Source organism: Zalophus californianus, chromosome 9 (assembly GCF_009762305.2).
Source record: "Zalophus californianus isolate mZalCal1 chromosome 9, mZalCal1.pri.v2, whole genome shotgun sequence".
NCBI classification, from domain to species: domain Eukaryota; kingdom Metazoa; phylum Chordata; class Mammalia; order Carnivora; family Otariidae; genus Zalophus; species Zalophus californianus.
Window position 1 is genome coordinate 31,634,973 of NC_045603.1, and position 19,546 is coordinate 31,654,518.

A 19,546-nucleotide genomic window follows, 5' to 3' on the forward strand; every position below is an offset into this window, starting at 1 on the left:
CTTATATTTCTAAGTAATTTAAATGCTCACCAGAGCAAAGAGTATATTCTAGCTCTGACATAGAAGAACTGTAAAATATTAAATATCTTGGACAGAAAATTACTCATTAGGTTTTTTTTGGGGGGGATAATTTGTTTATTGCTTTGTTTCTTTATCCTTTGGTTAGAGTTTTGGTTTTAGTTTTTTTTTTTAATCTTTTAAACTCAACCTGTTTTGTTTTTTATAATCCTTAGATTTCACAAGTTTTGGTTTATTATTCATGTCTTTGATCAACATGAGTCCTTAGTAGTTAATCATTCTCTACTTCATTGGAGAGAATGTAAAATTTAAATTGATCAGCCAAAAACCTGGTTTTATATTGAATTACTGCTGAACCTTATTTTTTTTCCTATTTTAGTTGGCTCTTCGAAATGAGGAAGCAGAAAATGAAAACAGCAAATTAAGAAGAGAGGTTGGTAAAAAATTTTAGTAGTTGTGGTAATTCAACAAAGTTACTTGTTAAAAAGTTTTCATAAATTTATACTCTAACCAGAACTGGAACCTTCTAAGTAACTGATGCTTTTAAGCTGCCTGATTTTATGATATGAATTTGTCTCAGGGAAATAGGAAATAAATTGAAAGTTGAGGCCATTAAGTATTACATTCATCTCTTACTTTATGTGGGTAAATTTTGCTTTGTTTCAGAAGCCATTCTTTGTTATTTTGCTAATTGACTGAATAACGATTTCTGTCTTCTCTTATTTTACCCAGTATTCTTTTAAATGTTTTCTTTCTCTTGAAATCTTATAAGTTCTTTATTATTTGGTTCTTCTGAGCCAAATAATGTTTATACATTGTTTATCCTTATAAGAGTTCTTATCTTTTTAACATAACCAAAATATTCTTTGTTTTGGTTGATAATGAATATTCTTGCTTTCTTTGATTATCCAAAATAATATCTCCTTCTAAAATTTCTCTTTTTTGTTTTAATTTCTAATTCTTAATTTTAATTATATATCGCCTTTCTCATTTCTAATTATCTTTTTCCTGTTCTTTTCTGGAGAACAAACGTCTAAAGAAAAAGGTGAGACTTTAGGGGTGGTGAGACCTTGGGAGTTTAAAGATATATCGTTTTGAGATCAGCTATTTAGAGGATGAAATTTTGTTTCTATGCATGGTTTCTTAATATGGAATATTGTATTTGGTCTGCCTTCAGAACGAGCAGCTTCGTCAGGATATTATTGACTATCAGAAACAAATAGATTCACAAAAAGAAACACTTTTATCACGAAGAGGAGAAGACAGTGACTACCGATCACAGTTGTCTAAAAAAAACTATGAACTTGTCCAATACCTGGATGAAATTCAGGTAAAATAGAAGTTGGTTCAAGGCAATGATTCTTCTAAAACTTCCATTTTATTAATATAAACCTAGTATTTGGCCCTACATTTGAATTCTGTAGTAGAAATCTGCAACTATGCATTTGGAAACATGAAATAAATTGCATCTTTAAAGTTGTAAATCTTACGGATTCATTCATTTTATATGCCTATCTTGGGCATTAAGAAGGACTAAGCTTTTTAGATACAATTTGCTTGATATTTAATTTGATTTAATTGGTCAAAAGCAATTGCTACTACAGATCTCTAAAGAATTCTCTATTCTCCAGCAGGAACTTAGGACTCTGTTTAATTTAGTTTAAATTTCAGTTTCTTAAGTTAACCATAGTGTCTTTAACTTTATTAGACTTTAACAGAAGCTAATGAAAAAATTGAAGTTCAGAATCAAGAAATGAGAAAAAATCTAGAAGAGTCTGTACAGGAGATGGAAAAGATGACTGATGAGTATAACAGGATGAAAGCTATTGTCCATCAAACAGATAACATAATGGACCAATTAAAAAAAGAAAATGATCATTACCGGCTTCAAGTAAGAATTGCTGTTGGAGTAACTCATTCGTGCAGACTTCATATCGTATCATTACTATTTATGTGAAACTAAAAAGTACTTTAACTTTCTAGGATATGAATTTCTGTCTTATGCTGTAATATACGTTTTACTGTAACATGTTGCCGTGCTAATATGTTTGTCCATATGTGTTTCTCTAATGCCCTTATGCATACCTTGTAGTTGATACCTGAATGAATGTGTAGACAGCAGTCCTGGAAAACTAATAAATATGGGGATTTTCTACTAAAGATGCTTAGATATCCTGTGGGCCTGAAGTTAAGTTTTATACCGTAAAATAAATACACTATAAATATCAGAAAACCAATACATTGCTCATTTTTTACATGGTATTAAACTAGTATAAAAAATAGAATAATGCTCAAAAATATAATTCTCTAGTAATGACAAATAATTTTACATCTGTAATGATACAGAAACCATTAAATATCACCTCTAACTACAGAACTGCTCCAATAATGAATATGCATTGGTAATGGATACATATTTGTGTATGAGTATGTATACTGTGTATGTGTAATATATATGTAAATATGTATATCTAACAAATATGTATATATTGCACTATTTTGCAACAATTCTTGAAACAATTGTTGCCTTTTAGGTGCAGGAGCTTACAGATCTTCTGAAAGCAAAAAATGAAGAAGATGATCCAGTCATGGCTGCTGTCAGTGCAAAAGTAGAAGAATGGAAGGTGCTTTTTTCAGTTGATCTAATGGTTTTTCATTTGTATTTTTTATTTCAATTTCTTACTCTTAGTTTTCTTTAAAGGCCTTATGGTAGTTAGTGACATTTTTATTAGGCAGTTTTTAAAGTGCATGAAATGTCCTAGTTAGAAAAGCACTAAGCACTCTCTCCTGTGTAGTCGTCTAGCGTATGTGTAGTGTAAGTCTAAAACTTAACTTATTTGTCAACTAAAATAGATAATTCTAAGTAAAATTTAATTTTTTTTACATAACTCATAGCTGTCTTGTATTATGTATATATAGTTCCTGGCTAATTTTAGTTTTTCTAACTCCTTCCTTCAGAGTAATCCAACTATTGGTTTTCCGGTGGGAATGGGAGTAAGGAAAGAGACCTTTCCCAATCATTTGAGAAGTTTTTTCAAAATACACCTTTCTTGCTCCTCCCCACTCTCCAACCCCAACCACATCCTCTGGCCTTACCATGTCAGAAGCTAGGATTATGATGACTGTATATTTTGAAAAAAGTCTAAAGCGATTCTGGATAAATCTGATTTTAAAAGCTATCACTTTTGTAGTCATTGTTTCTAACTGAGTTCACATAAATCTTGTTGGCTCTTTGGATTTGATTATCTGGGAAGTTCAGATAACCTATATTTTAAACAGAAGAAGTAGTGGTGACAGTGATGCCCTGGAGAATCAATCAGGCATCAGTAAACTTTCTGTAAGAAGTGCAGAAAGTAAATATTTTAGACCCTCTGGTCTCTGGTGTAACTAAACTCTTATTATAATATGAAAGCAGACATACAGCATACATGAATGATTGAGCAAGGCTGTTTTGCAATAAGACTTGACAAAAACAGGCAGCAGACCAAATCTGACCTTTGATTGAGTTTACTGACCCCTGGAAAAAAGTTTTTACATCCTATTTAATTTTGGGGGGAGAGATGGTAGTATATATATTCTTTTGCACTTTATTTTGTTTTCACTTAATATTGTTAAGAATTATTTATATCAGTATATATAGTATTGCTTTGTTCTTTTTAATGGCTTTGTAATTTTTCTTTGTAGGTATGTTATTTATTTAAGCACTACCCTATTATGTGATATTTAGCAGGTTTCTGATGTTTGGTATTTGAAACAATGTTACAATGACTATCTTCGTGTATTTGTTATTTTGCCAAAATGTAGATTAATTTGCGACAAGTTGTAATATATATCCAAATACATACCTCCAGTTTTGACACTTGTCTTTGGCTTTATGGTATTTTCACTATAAAGTCTTTTTTTTTTTTTGTATTATGTAGTTTATTTTTTTGTGGCTTTTGAACTTTGTGTCATAATTAGGTTTCTGAGTATAAAGTTGTTTTCTCTATTTTTTCTGGTACCTCCTCATTTCATCTTTTACATTTAAGTCTTTGAAACATATATAATTAATTTTGGCATGGAGAGTGAGGTATGGATGCAACAGACCTATTTTGTTGTCCAAACATTATTTATTGAACATTTTATCTTTTTCCTACTGAAATATGGTTTCATATTTATTACATACGACATGCTTGTTGAACTTGAATTTATTTTTGGATTCTCTGCTTTGTATTGATCAATCTATTTTCTAACCATGTGTCCTTGTTTTAGTTATTGTTATGCTTAAATATTTGAAAAGCTATTCATCTTTCAGTTTTTAGACAGTTACGAACCTCTTTTTTTAATATGAAATTTAGAAATAGTTCTTAAAAATATTATTTTATTGGATATGTGATAACTTTAATTTTAAGTTGATTTTAATATTTGGTTGTTCTAGCAAAGAATGCAAGACACTTTCATTCAGTGGCATTTTAAGGTTTTCTCCATAAAAATTAATTGTACAAAACTTCCTGGTAGTTGCATGAAGGTATTTATAATTCTTATTTAGGAATAGGTTTTGAAAAATTGAGATTGTTTAAAGATTGAATTTCTAAAACAGCAGAAGTTATACTGTATATTTTTTAATCATTTTTTATTTGAACTTAGGGTTGTACATCCAAAAGGAACGATGATTATGCAAATAATTGCTGATACTTACTTCAGAGTGATTTTTACTTCCTGCATTTTCTGGTATCTGCTAATGGTATATATTAGAGTAGTTGCCATAAGTGAAAAATGATTTATTAATTTTCCTCTTATGTAACAGACCCTATGTTGTTTATATCTAGTTAATTTTGTCTTCTAAAGATGATGAAATTATTGAATATCAGCAAATGTTACATAACCTGAGGGAGAAATTGAAAAATGCCCAGCTTGATGCCGATAAAAGTAATGTTATGGCTCTACAACAGGTAAAACCTTCTCAAAATTTGGTTTGTTAAAGTAGACAATGTGTCTAACCTAGTGGCTTACACCATTGGGTATATAATAAAGTCTTTTGAAATCCAGTCCCAAGAAACAATTAGAATTAAGTTTAGAGTTAGGAATAGAATTATTTTGTGTATTTTTCTGTGTTGACTCAGATAATAGACATATTGTTTTGATTGGGAATTATTTAATAAGAAACTTAAAAACTTTTAGAAACTTAAAAATATCTTAATACTCTTATTAACATTTATTATATTATTTGTTGGTGCTGAAATATCCTGTATAATGTGAAAAAGCTAAAAGTGTCATAATTTGTATTACATTCAATTTTATTTTTAGTACAAATATATTTATGTAGAAGGTATACTTCCATCATCTGTGCTCTATCGTCACAGTCCAAAAGAAAGAGGGAAATTTGGGAAGTATTTGGAGGATAAGAACAATTGCAAGGGACAATATTTTGAATGAAGTACTACAGGGCAAAAGATGGAAGTGGGTGGGTCATGAGGAATGGTAGCATGAAAGGAGTCAGAAGAAGCCATAAATATTAGAGAGTTCTGGAATTCCCTTTGCCAGGATGTTAGCCATTAGATCTATCTGTAAATATTAGAGTGACATCAGTGTATCTAACATTGTTGTGCAGTTGAGGTATACAAAGTAGTAAAGGACATAGTTTTGACTCAAAAAATATATATTCTACAATCTTGTTGAAGAAACATAAGAACTATTTTTTCCTTACTTTTAAAATGTATGTTAATATCCATGAAGAAATAATACGTAATATGCAAAAATATTTTATAGGGTATACAAGAACGAGATAGTCAAATTAAGATGCTCACTGAGCAAGTAGAACAATATACAAAAGAAATGGAAAAAAATACTTTCATTATTGAAGATTTGAAAAATGAGCTTCAAAGAAACAAAGGTAATTAATGTTTAATAAGCTTATGTACCATTCAATTTTATAAGTATTTTTATTAAATTATGTCAATAGATATATTATTGATTTTTCTTTTTGAATTTTATCATTTTTAAAAATGACTTACATATGTTAACTAGTATATTATTAACTACATATATTACTAGTGTTTAAATTTGTAAGTGATGGAGATATTTTCTGTAATTTTTCTGCAATGAAAATTACATTAACCTTTATTACCATATTAGTTATATGAAAGAAATGAAAAATGGTGATATAATTGAGTATAGTTATTTATCCCCTTTTTAATAATAATATAGATACTATATATAATAATAATAGATATTTAAAATAGAATAAAATTTGGTCAGTGTAGCAGCGTTGCAGATAGTTTTCCGAAGTCATTTGACTCATTAGCATTTGAATGAACTTTACCTAATTTAATGTCTCATCTTATTCTCCCTACCCTGGGACATACTACCTTGCCTATACATCTGAACATGAGTCCTTAAAACATCAGTGGTCTTATATTTCCACAGCGCTACATACTGTAGTCATACCAGGACACATTAATGCAAACTATTCATGATAGGTTCATGACATATTTAACATAATTGCAGAAGATAAAAAAGTAAGGCACAAAGGTAAATAGCTAGTGAGTTTGTGTGTGTGTGTGTGTGTGTGTGTGTGTGTGTAAATGAAATAATGGTGGTGGTCGTTGGAGGTACCGTTATAATTTAGATAGTGAGGCAAAAGCTGCATTGAGGAGGTACTTGAACACTTTTAGGAAGTGAGGTAGTAAGCCATGCAGCTGTCCCTAAACAGTGGGAATAAGTGTAAAGGCACTGAAGTAGGAGTATACTGAGTGTGTTGAAAAACAACAAAGAAGCCTTTGTGGCTGGAACAGTGGGCACGTGGGGCAGTAGTAGGCCATGATATCAGAGAGGTGACCAGGGGCTGTGTCATACAGAGACTTAACAGTTCACTATAAGGACTTTGGCTTTTATTTTAAGTGAGAAGAAGCACCAAAGAAAGTTTCTGAAGACAGGAGTGAAATAATTTGACTTAGGCTGTGTCTGCAGTAGATCACAGGAGTGATCAGGACAGAAGCAGGCAAACCTGCTATGAGACTAATGGAATAATCTGGAAAGGTGCTGGTAGCTTAGAGCATGGAGGTAGTAGTTATTAGTTGTAGTCAATTCAGAATATATTTGGAAGGTGATAGAATGCAATTTGCTAACAGAGCAGATGTAGGATGTGAGAGAGTTATCAGGACTTTTATTCTGAACACTGGGGAGGACTGTGTTTCTAGCAAGTTTAGAAATGATCAGGGACTTAGTTAAACAGGACATATTAAGTTTGAGATGCTTATTAGACTTCTGAAAGTATTAAATAGGCACTTGTATATATAGAAGTCTGAGGTTTAGGGAAACAGTCGAGGCTAAAAATACAAATTTGGGAACCATATGCCTAAAAATGATAGTTGAAGTCATGAGGATGCCTGAGATCATCAAAGGAACAAATGTTAAGAAAAATGCAAAGATTGAGCCCAGGGATGCTTTGACTTTAGAGGCTGGGGAGATGAAAAGGAACAACCAAAGGATTCTAGGTGAGAGGAAAATCAGGAACACGTAGAGTCCTGAAAACCACATGAGGAATGTCATCAAGGAAAAGAATAAGCAACTATGTTCAGATCTGTATTCAATGCTGCTGATAAATCAAGACAAGCATTGAAAATTAACCAGTGGATTTAGCAGTGGTCACTTTTGGCTTAAGAGGAAATGGAGAGAGATGACATAGGACAATCTAGAGACTCCTTTGAGGACTGTTTGTGTGAAGGGAAGGAGAAAAATGGAGCAGTAACTTGAAGGGAAAGGGGTATAAGGAAAAGTGTTTTTCTCTTTAAAATGGAAGAAATAATCATGCTTCTAGGTTAAAGGAAAGATCCATTAAAGAAGAAAATTGATGCAATGATAAAGCAGGAGAGAGAGAGAGAGAGAACTTCTGGAGCAATATCCTTGAGAAGGCAGTGGGATGGGATCTAGTGTTCCAGTGGGGTAGTCGGCCTTAGGAGCACAAAGAATCCATCCATAATAACAGGAAGGGAGGTGGAGCCTGTAGATACAGACGCAGGTGACTGTGGAGATGACCTGATGGTGAGAGCAGGTAGAGCTTCTGTACTGATTGCTTCTCTTTTCTCAGGAAACAAGGAAGCAAGGTTTTTAACTGAAAGGATAGGGGAAGATGTGTTAGAATTTGAGGAGAGAGAAGAAAAGAGAAGGTATAAAATGGTCATCTGGAAGAATGAACAGACTAGGGAAATGTAATATGATTGCTGAGCCAACAACGAGGCCCACTTGTTATACTTATTTCTGTATGTGTGTTATGTATTTATTAGACTTATACTTTGACAGTGGTTTAAACTGCTTTAAAAGGGTGACCAATACCATGGGCTTTACATATTCCAGCCACCAGGAGAAAAAGTGACAGTTGATCTCTGCTATCAGATAAGAAAGTGGTCTTGTCTAATGACAATTCAGTCAGTCCATAGGCATATGACCCCTAAAGTCCATAGAAGGTGTGGGTACTAGAATATACTCTATACTTGAAGTTAACTTGTAAATATGACAGCTAATGGTGTTTTCCTTTCATTGGTTAGGATTAGGTTTAGCTGTCAGAACCAGAGATCTGAAAAATGGTGGCAAAATCAAGATAGAAGTTTCTTTTTCTCACCTGTGTGATGGTGTAGAATTAGGCAATCCGGTGTGTTGCCCTCATCTCTCTCATCCAAAGTGGAGCTTTACCTTCACGTCCACATCCCAAACAGCAGGATAGAGGAGGTGGGGCAAGATGCAAATAGCACACACTGAAGGATAGGCAGGTAAATATACTGTGGCAGGCCACGTGGAAGAAGCAAGAGTAGACACTAGGGACAGCTCAGCCTCTCGCATTCTCCATCTAAGCTTTTCACTCCAGAGAACAGGGCCCATTTCTTGTAAACATGCATGGTTTCCCACACTAGTCCAATGCCTATACATTAATACATGCTCTATAAATCAGTGAACACTTTTGGTGGATAAGAATGATTTGTGTCAATAATGGGAATGTTGTATTTTGGTCTAGCAACAATTTGGTAAGAAAATATAAGTAGAGATTTTTTAGCTATTAAAGATTGTTTAGCTGCAAGCAACAGAAAAAATCAAATGTAACAGTGATTTAAACAGGATAGAAATGTATTTTTCCATGATATAAACTAAGTTGAGGCAACTAGTTTGGAGGTGGTGTGATACCTGCACAAATATCGAGTATCAGGCATCCTGTAACTTGCTGCCCTGCCTATCTCAACATGTAGTACCCAATTCATGTTCTCACTGTTTGAGTTCCAGACTTAATATCTGTATTCCAGCTAGCAGGAAGGAGGAAAGAGAAAAGATTCACTCCTCTTCTTTAAAAACATTTCCTGAAATACACACATGGCTTGTCTGCTTATATACCATTGGTCACATGACCACACCTAGTTGCTGGGGTTTAACTGGAAATTTAGTCTTTATTTCATATGGCCATGTGTGCAACCAAAATTGCATTCTTCTCTTACAGTGGACAAAAGTTGAACATTAGGAACAGATAGCTAGTAGTTTTTGCCACATGATCATTCTTTGTAAAGCAGTGTTTTGCAGTCTTACATAATCTGTAACCATTCAGTTAAGATTTTATTGAACTTTTTAAGCTTGTCCTATCAATAAAATGAAAACAAATTTTATTTTTCAAATATAAAATTATAATAATAAAGGGACTTTTTTAGTGACATACCACTTTTCCTGCTTCCTGTATTGGATTGCAATCAGGGATTTAAAGGAATAACTAATCAATTCAATAAATTCATGATTTTTTTTTTTACTCTGTAGGTGCTTCAACTCTTTCCCAGCAGACTCATTATATGAAAATTCAGTCTAAGGTTCAAATGTTAGAAGAGAAAACTAAAGAGGCTGAGAGAACAGCTGAACTGGCTGAGGCTGATGCTAGGGAAAAGGATAAAGAACTAGTTGAGACTTTAAAGCGATTAAAAGATTATGAATCGGTATGTATTTTTATCTTGCCAATCAAGGAACTTAGATTATTCTTGCCACTCACAGACTGTTCTGTGCCATTTACTGTGTACCTTCAAAAACATTCCAGAAGTGTTTTATGATAAAGGTTATCTTGGTTGGTTTGTACTACCCTATTCAAACTTTTGATCAGCACTTACTTTTCAGCCGGAGAATTGTTTTCTAGCCATTTGATCAAAACATTTTGCCCCAGATAATCAGCTTTGGTGAGACAGCAAGTTTAGTTTCTTTGTAATCAGTGTGATTGTGCCACCATTATAGATGTGACACCACTGGTTTATTTGCCAGAAGTTATTTCAGGGACAGTTTTGCTGCCTACTGTGCCAACACACAGTACTTACTTTGTACTTTTTGTATTTTTAAATCTGATTACCACTAAGTCAAGTAACTAATGACTTATATATTCTAATGGTATCAGTGATTCACTCTTATTATTCTTTTCCTTTATTTTGTTAAATGTTTTTTGTTTGTTTTTTGAGGGGGTGGGTAAGGAGCTCCCTAGAGACAGTATGAACATCTGATTTATTTTCATATCCCCTGAATCATCTGTCATGGTCTTACATACAGTCAACATTCACTGATTTTATTTTTATTTTATTAATAAATTTATTTATTTTAAGAGAGAGCGAGCGTGAGCAGGGTGGTGGTGGGGGAGAGAGAGAGAGAATCTTAAGCAGGTTCCACACCCAGCGTGGAACTCATCTCAGGGCATAGTCTCACAACCCTCAGATCAGACCTGAGCTGAAACCAAGAGTCGGGTGCTTAACTGACTGAGTGACCCAGTCTCCCCTTGTTAAATGTTTTATATGTCATTCTCTGAGTCACTTTGTCATTAGGATGCTATACTGGGAAGTTTCAGCTATTCCATTTTCCATCATATTACTGGATTTGTTTTTTTTTTTTTTTTTTTTTTAAATTAAGTCCTTAGTGGTTTTTTTAAACTTTTTATTTATTTATTCATGAGAGACAGAGAGAGAGAGAGAGAGAGAGGCAGAGGGAGAAGCAGGCTCCCAAGGAGCAGGGAGCCTGATGCGGGACTCGATCCCAGGACCCTGGGATCATGACCTGAGCTGAAGGCAGACGCTTAACCATCTGAGCCACCCAGGCGCCCTGGATTTGTTTTTTAAAAGCACAATAAAAAGCACAGTTTCATGATACAAATCTTACATATATGTGTACTTCCCCTCAGACTTAATAAGAAAATAAATTCATAAATTTGATAATTTTTCAAATAAACCACATTATACTTAAATTAGATTGGATATTTTTCAGGGAATATATGGTTTAGAAGATGCTGTTATTGAAATAAAGAATTGTAAAAACCAAATTAAAATAAGAGATCGAGAGATTGAAGTATTAACAAAGGAAATCAATAAACTTGAGTTGAAGATCAATGATTTCCTTGATGAAAATGAGGCACTTAGGGAGCGTGTGGGTAAGTCATCTTTTAAGATCCATAATTTGATCAATCCTAATTGTCAAGTCATTTCTTATTTTTCTTTTTGTGTAATATTATTTTTAAATAGTTGAATGTGCTTTTTTCCCCCCCATATAAATCCTTCTATAAAAATATTTAAAACAAAAGTGGAGCTGCTCTGATTGAAGTGGGACTACAGATTTAATGGGGTTGGGATGGTGGGTGGGCTGTCCTGGAGCACTGCTCTATTCAGTCTGGCATCTCTTCAAGTAATAAATGCTTGTTTAAAAACTGAAAGTCTACTAAACTAATACCACATATTAGAAGTTAACTCCCCCCTTTCTTTTTCTCAACAAAGATAGGGTCTGTACGACCCATTTGGTTTGCAAAATACTCTCATTCAGATGAATTCATGAGGACATTTAGAAGTACTGGTTAAGTACTTTTATGATTTATGCTGCTTAAATTTAACTTTGGTTATTTTAAGGTTACTGTTGATTCTAAGGAGTAATTAGTAAATATAGCTTGAGAGTTTATATATTGATTTCAAGAAATAGTTCATTTAGTATTACTCGTTTGAATGTTAAATTATGACAGTCTAATCTAAATTGCTACTTTGAAGTGAAAATAAAAATCTAAATACTGATTTCATTATACTTGGTAAATACCAGTTAATGCTTTCTTAGAGCTAAAATGATCATCTGTGAAAACTATTCTCTAGAGGAAGGAAAAAATAAATATTTTATGAAGAGGATTTATTTATGAAAATATATCTAAATAGGACTCAGAATCATGCCAGTAACCCAAGTTAGCCTTCTGATCAACTTGACCTACTGGATCACAGCTGACTTCAAACCAGAAATTGCTACAGATGACTGAGCCAATTAGATAGCTGTCACAAACACCAGATTTTCTGTATTTTATTTTATTTTTAAAAATGTTATTTATTTATTTGAGAGAGAGTGAGAGTGCACCAGCAGTGGGGGGGCAGAGGGAGAAGCAGACTCGCCGCTGAGCAGTGAGTCCAACTTGGGCTCCATCCCAAGACCCTGAGATCATGACTTGAACCAAAGGCAGATGCTTAACTGACTGAGCACCCAGGTGCCCCTTCTGTATTTTAAAGCCTCCAAATCTTGTCTTACACTTGCTTAAGACAATCTTCATATCTACTTAGTAATAGGAAGTTAGGAGACAGGAATAGTGGAGGCATCAGGCTCATGTGGTAATATAATTGATATTGATATTAGTAATGACTACTATGTGCCAGGCATTGGACTAAGTACCTTATATAGGTTAATTTTTTAAACCCTTGACAACAAACCAAAAAAAAAGAAAGAAAAAGAAATGCAGTTATTAGTCCTACAGCTTAGTTAATAATTGAAAGTGGGAATTGATCACAAGTCTGTTTTATTCTACAGCTTCTGTTTTGAATTAATACATTCTAGTACTTTCATGACGATCTAACATGGAGGAGAAGAAGACAGATCCTGATATATTTTGTCAGGATTTCTATTAAAAATTGTGATAAAATGTTGACTTGTAAGGTTATAGTTCAAATATCTGGAAATTCTTGCACAAAAGTATCCCATTCTTCAGTGATGCTGGCTAGATAAATTGTAACCATTTGCTCGATGATAACCAATTACTCTACGAAGTTTTTATAGCTCATTTGAATGTTGATAAGTTTTTAATTATACTGCTTTCTATTTTAGGCCTTGAACCAAAGACAATGATTGATTTAACTGAATTTAGAAATAGCAAGAGCTTAAAACAGCAGCAGTACAGAGCTGAAAACCAGATTCTTTTGAAAGAGGCAAGTATAATAGTTAATTAGTTATTTTCTGGTTGAACCAAAAGAAATACTAATAATTTGTGCTTTATAGATCGAAAGTCTAGAGGAAGAACGACTCGATCTGAAAAAAAAAATTCGCCAAATGGCTCAAGAAAGAGGAAAAAGAGCTGCAACTTCAGGTATATGCAGTTATTCCAAATCCTTTAAAGAATCATTGGAAAATGAATTGTCTGGAGCTGAAATTTTCTGTATCTTACATATATTATCAGGGTTCTGCTGCAAGTTTAATAAATGAAATAATGGTCTGACGAAGAATATTTAAGTATCATTGGTTTCTGTCCTAAATCTGAAACAGGTAAAAACAGAAAAAACATAATAAAATAATTGAACAAAACTTCAGAATCATCAACTTTTGAAAATTTTACTGTATGGCCTATTAATTCCCATACAATCCCGATATGTTGTGATCAATAATGATAATATTTAGTAATTTCCATATTAATATTTGTTGCTGTTAGTATCTTCCTTAAGAGCAGTACATTGAAAACTTTATATATTATTCCTTATTAAGTGAAAGTAATGTTTTATTGAATAAAAATTAACTTTTTTGTTTATCTTATTTGATATCAAGAGAACCATTGGTTAAGTTTTATAATAGCAATTGTAGTGCCTTTTTCTAAGAAGACCATAGCGAAGGAATTTTTTTTAACTTCACCCAAGTCTACAAGTATTTGAATAATGGAGGGTTTTTTGTTTGTTGTTTTGTTTTGGTTTGGTTTTGGTTTGTTTATTTTGATTTTTTATCATCATGGTCTCTATATCAAAAAATTTCTAATTTCTAGGATGGCAAAACTTCATAATTTATTAGTGTATTAACCAGTTTACTCATTCATGATTCTTGTCTATTTTATATGTCTCTAAACTATTGCAGTAATTATTAATACTTTAGAATGTGTAAAGAATGACAGAGAAGATAAAAGTCGTATTAGTTTCTTATATTATTAATATTAAAAGTGAGCTAAATCAGAAGGTTGTATAGGCTACATGTGGATCAAGGATTTTGGAAATATTCTACCTTTTCTTTGAGTTAAAACTTGATTTTACTGGGACTCCTGGGTGGCTCAGTCAGTTAAGCAGTTGCCTTCAGCTCAGGTCATGATTCCAGGGTCCTGGGCATCGAGCTTCCTGAGCAGGAAGCCTGCTTCTTCCTCTGCCTGCCGCTCCCCCTGCTTGTGCTCTGTCTCTCTGACAAATAAATGAATAAAATCTTTAAAAAAAATCTTGATTTTACTTTTTAAGAATTAGAATAATAAGAGTTATTTCATGTTTCTAATTTGTTAATTCTTTTTTATGTAGGATTGACTGTTGAGGACCTGAACCTAACTGAAAACTTTTCTCAAGAAAATAGAATAGGAGAAAGGAAATTTGATTTTGCAAGCCTCAAAAATATGAGTGAAGCTCAATCTAAGGTAAACAGTATTGTAACTCAAAGAAATAACTTTTTTTTTAAATTTAAATAACCTGTTGATCCAAAGATTGATTAATGAGACCTTATTTACTCTAAATACAGATTACAAGTTCAGAGAAAATAGAGCTGCCGCATAGGAGACCATCATTCGGTTTTCCACAGTTATATCAGAATGAACCAGAGGAGAGTGTCACTATAGGATCATTATCAAGAATGTTATCTGAAATTCAACATAGTGTAGAAAGTGCAGTGGATCCTTTTGTCTCTCTAACTAAACATTCTTCATCTATACAAGTAAAAGATAATAATTCACCTCCAGAAACTATTACGATAAAGGAGATTTTTAAAGCACCATGTCTACAATCTTTAAGAAATCTAGAATCATTAGTCAATAGCTTTAGTAGGGAGAGCAATGAAGAAATAGATGACTACTTATACTCTCTTTCTGACCACTCTATGAAGAAGGTGTCAAGAAGCTGTCAGGCACTTGAGAAGACTAGTTTCATACAGAAAAGCAGTTCGTCTTTACAGGCCTTATCAACAGCTTCAGACTTAATGCAGAAGTTATCACTTAGGCAAAAATCTGCAATATTCTGTGAACAAATTCATGATAATAGAGCTGACATGGGTGAATCAGAAGTAGCAACATCAGAAGATGAACAGGTTCATAACCAGTTAAAATATGCTGATGTCAGTTTGAAAGAAGATGTAAGAAAGAGTGAAGTGCCTTTACAGACAGAGATTTTGAAAAGTAAACTTGATGTTAATCTTCCGGACCATGTGCCTATTACTATACAATCAAAATCATCTCAGATAGATCCACTTGAAAATCTTATAGAACAGCTACGGAGAGAACTAGTATTTCTTAGATCTCAGGTGAGCTTTCCTCCAAATTACATTACTGAGATCACTTTTTTATTAACTTTTTTTTGTAACTTCTCTAACAGTTCTCTGAGTAATCATTGTAGTAAGAATTTTTTTATACTTTCACATAACACTAATTTATACATATTCTATTTTTAAAAATTTTAAAAATGCAGTAAGTTTGATATGAAATCATTGACTTGCCTAATTTATTAACTATTCCTTTAGAATGAAGTCATAGCACAGGATTTATTGGTCAAGGAAGCACAGAATAGAAATGCAGAAATAGAGCTTGAACATCATAGAAACCAGGCAGAACAGGTAGTATAAAGGCAGACTATTAAAAGATAATTGTGGAACTAAAGACAAAATCTTTCATTATATTTCTTTGTCTTTTGCTGTGGGAGTGGGAGGAAGACCACCACCTGTTTTACCTTTTGGGTTTTATTTTTATTACTACTGTTGTATTTCTATAGCTTTTCTCTGGTGTGTTACACCTCAGTTGGTCAAAATTTTTTAACTTGAAAACTGTAAACGATAGTGATATTTTGTTTTAAAAAATCAGTTTTATTCTTTATGTTCTGTACAGAATGAATTTCTTTCAAGAGAACTAATTGAAAAGGAAAGAGATTTAGAAAGAGGTAGAACAATAATAACCAAATTTCAAAGTAAATGTAAGTTACTATTATTTCTTATTTTTCTGTACTTATTTATCCTATACTGAAAATCATGGAGCTAAAAGGACTTTTAACCCATTGTTTTCTAGTCTGTTTTAACTTTAATTACCTCCACAATACATAGACTTCAGTGTCTCTCATTCATCTATTTGGTTTGCCTTGCTATATTCATTGTCAAAGTTATTAATGTGAATTTTTTGTGATAAGTCAGTTTTTCTTTTTTGTTGTCTAATGAAAGTGAAGTTAAAAAAACAAATTTAAAAGATGTTTAAAGAAGTGAAGACAAAGTATCTTTATGATTTCTTTCAACAATGAAACATATATGCACATGATTTAAACAGGTGTGTCATTTAATACAGCTATTCACACATTGGATTTATAGGTGATTTTTTTGGTACATTTATTTACTTTGGCATTTCCCAAGTGGATATTTTTTTCTATATGTGAAATATTTGTTATGTGTATAGAATAGCGTAAATTGTGAAGAAGGTATTCATTGAATGAGAAAAACATGTCATTTTAGTAAAAGAATTAGCTGAAGAAAATAAGCACTTGGAAGAAGGTATGAAAGAAATATTGCAAGCTATAAAGGAAATGCAGAAAGATCCTGATGTTAAAGGAGGAGAAACATCTCTAATCATCCCTAGTCTTGAAAGACTAGTTAATGTAAGTTTTTTTCACATTGGTTTTGTTTTGTTGTTTCATACTTTTAAAGATGTTCAACTGTTCTCTGGTCTTCATTGTTTCTGATGAGACATTTATAGTCATTTGAGTCATTGTTCCCCTGTTTGTTACATGTCGATTTCTCAGGCTGCTTTCAAAACTTCCTCTGTTACTTAGTTTTCACCAGTTTCACTATAATGTGCACTGGTGTGTGTCTAGGTAAGAGTGTGCATTTGTATATTTGTCTGTGTGTATGTGTATGTCGTTTGGTGTTTGCTGAGCTTCTTGAATCTGTTTACTTTTCACTACAACTGGGAAGTTTTCCACTTTAGTTCTTCAATTATTTTTTTGGTCCCATTGTCTCTGGAACTCCAGAGACACATGTTAGACCTTTTGATGTTGTCACACAGGTTTTTGAGGCTCTTTTCATTTTTTCTCCGTAATTTTTTTTCTTTTCTCCTCCTGATTGGATAATTGCTATTTATCTATTTTTAAGATCACTGATATTTTCTTCTGTTATCTCCGTTCTTCCATTTCAAAGGTCAGCCTGGCAGAGTTTTTAACAGAATTTGGAATCCCCTTTTGCTGGTTATTTTCTTTCTGGAATTCCTGTCTTACTTTCCCGAGACTTTGGGCTCTATCTCTGGTTTTCTTGGCCAGAAAGATGACAGGTCACTGCAACTATAGCCTATCCCTTCCCCACGCCCCCCCGCCCCCACACACAAACATGCAAAATTCACTTGATTCTGTCTTCCAAGTTTTAAATCCTCTCCAAAATCTACTTGCTTTTGTTTATTTTCTAGAACCTTCAAGTAGTTTTTTATATTCACTTGTTAAGTGTGGAAGGTAGTCTGGGAGGACCTTCTGTCACAAACCTAGAAGTGTAATAGGATATAGTAAGAATATTTTAAATATTTCAATGCTTAAACATTGCTACAGGGAAAATCTTAGCCATCAAATAATAGTATATTTATATTTACTATATAGAGATTTGAGAGTTCTACAGTATTAATGAGTGTTACATAAACTTGAATAAAATATACATTTTAAATTCTTAATATTTAAATATATTGTTTACATAATCGGAACATACTTAGCATATATTACTGCTTCCCAAATTTGTGCTTCCCAGGAAAATATTTGTTGAATTACTTTCTTTATGGTGAATTAGTCAATAGTTGAACACTTGTTCTTACCAGCACTGTATTATTAGTAGAGAGGGAGAGAGATACTGGTATGTTCAAAACTTCCTGAGGCAAGAAGATCATTTGACAGAATTGAAGAGAGCCATTTAATTCTCTTTATACGTTACTCATTTTTATGTTCCTTCTCCTGTTGGTGACTTCGTTCACCTCTGCTCTTTGAATGTCTAAAATAATTCTTTATGCTTTTTCTGTGAACATCTTTCATCTATGGTGCTACCTACTACTGATACTGTGTCTAAATCAAACTATTTTCCAAGGGAAACTCCACTTAGTGACCAAATACAAACAGAATGGATAGCTCAGGAAATTCTAACTTCTTCTATTTCAGTTGACAGCTTCTGGTCTTGCCAGGACCACTGCTTCCAGAGATTTCATCTGCTTCTATCCTGGGTTGTCATTCTTTTTTCTGATTGATATGCCCTGTCTGAAACTCACAAATGACCTAACGATGCCTGCTGTAAGAAATCTTCAGAATCAGTGACACTTTAGATCAGATATTTCTAGATTATGTACTTTATTTCATTTTCTGTTGCCACAGGTTATTTTTCAGTACCTCCAATCACCATTTAATCTCATTTTAATAAAAGACCATGTAGGCAACATGGTCCTATTTCTCATCAAGACAGCTAACTAGGCTACCTTGATGTCTGTCACAGTACCTCCTTCTACTTACTTCTGTCTTCCTGGTATCCCCTTTGAATTAGTATAATTTATTATTCCATATGATCCCTGCCCAGGTCTCTTGGGGGTAAAAGCTTACTTTTATAAAACTTCTGCCTCAAGTTAAACTCTGGATCACTAACCTTCTTTGTCTTTTCCTTCTTTTTTGAAGCTTTCTTTACTTTGCAGTTAGCAGTTTTGTTATATATAGTCTCTTTAAAATGCAAATATATTTATATGTATGTACTATGTCGATGTGTACTGGGGTGTATGTATATTTTTGTATGCCACTGTTAGAGAATTAGGACCAATGAAGCCTTTTTGATAATATTTTAATATTTGACATGCTGTTTTTGCTTTTCCAGCCCTTTTGGGTAATTGTTACCATACTTTGCCTTTTTGTCATATATGCTTCAACTGTGTAGAGAGGAAGCAATGGAAAATTCACTTAATTAAATGTAGTAACTATTTAGTTCCTTTGATCATGCTTTAAATATGGATGCTGAATAGTTTCAAAGTATCTGCATATAAATTCTCATTTTGACTGTATTAAAACTTTGTAAAGTGGACAGATGTAACATTATTTCCTCTTCTTTAGGGATAAGGAAACTAAGGTTTAAAGAATTTAAGTCACTTGCTGAGCTAGTAAGAGATTGGTTAAGATTTGAACCCTAGTCTTCTTACGCCCTTCCAGTTGTTTTTCTAGTCTGTCAGTCTACTAAAATTAGCTAAATGTTTGTTAAATATTATAATAGGTAATTACTATGCTTGGTAATACTCATGTAAGTTAATCTAGAGTTTTATAAATTT

The 19,546-nt window shown here is 32.9% G+C and overlaps 2 protein-coding genes across 4 annotated transcripts in view; one reads left to right on the forward strand and one right to left on the reverse strand.

Moving 5' to 3' along the window:
- TMTC3 (transmembrane O-mannosyltransferase targeting cadherins 3) overlaps nt 1–19,546 on the reverse strand; it is an 87,995-nt gene that overhangs the window by 61,695 nt on the left and 6,754 nt on the right. The window lies entirely within an intron of this gene.
- CEP290 (centrosomal protein 290) overlaps nt 1–19,546 on the forward strand; it is an 85,562-nt gene that overhangs the window by 9,815 nt on the left and 56,201 nt on the right. For 2 of the 3 annotated variants that reach the window (XM_027593663.2, XM_027593664.2), the window contains exons 7-19: nt 398–451; nt 1,196–1,348; nt 1,727–1,909; nt 2,553–2,642; nt 4,827–4,949; nt 5,767–5,890; nt 9,790–9,962; nt 11,263–11,425; nt 13,120–13,220; nt 13,291–13,378; nt 14,556–14,668; nt 16,121–16,205; nt 16,732–16,874. In XM_027593663.2, the coding sequence (XP_027449464.1) occupies nt 398–451; nt 1,196–1,348; nt 1,727–1,909; nt 2,553–2,642; nt 4,827–4,949; nt 5,767–5,890; nt 9,790–9,962; nt 11,263–11,425; nt 13,120–13,220; nt 13,291–13,378; nt 14,556–14,668; nt 16,121–16,205; nt 16,732–16,874 (1,593 nt within the window). Of the gene's footprint in view, nt 1–397; nt 452–1,195; nt 1,349–1,726; nt 1,910–2,552; nt 2,643–4,826; nt 4,950–5,766; nt 5,891–9,789; nt 9,963–11,262; nt 11,426–13,119; nt 13,221–13,290; nt 13,379–14,555; nt 14,669–14,769; nt 15,544–15,759; nt 15,853–16,120; nt 16,206–16,731; nt 16,875–19,546 lie in introns of all 3 variants that reach the window. The other variant, XM_027593662.2, reaches the window with a different exon arrangement.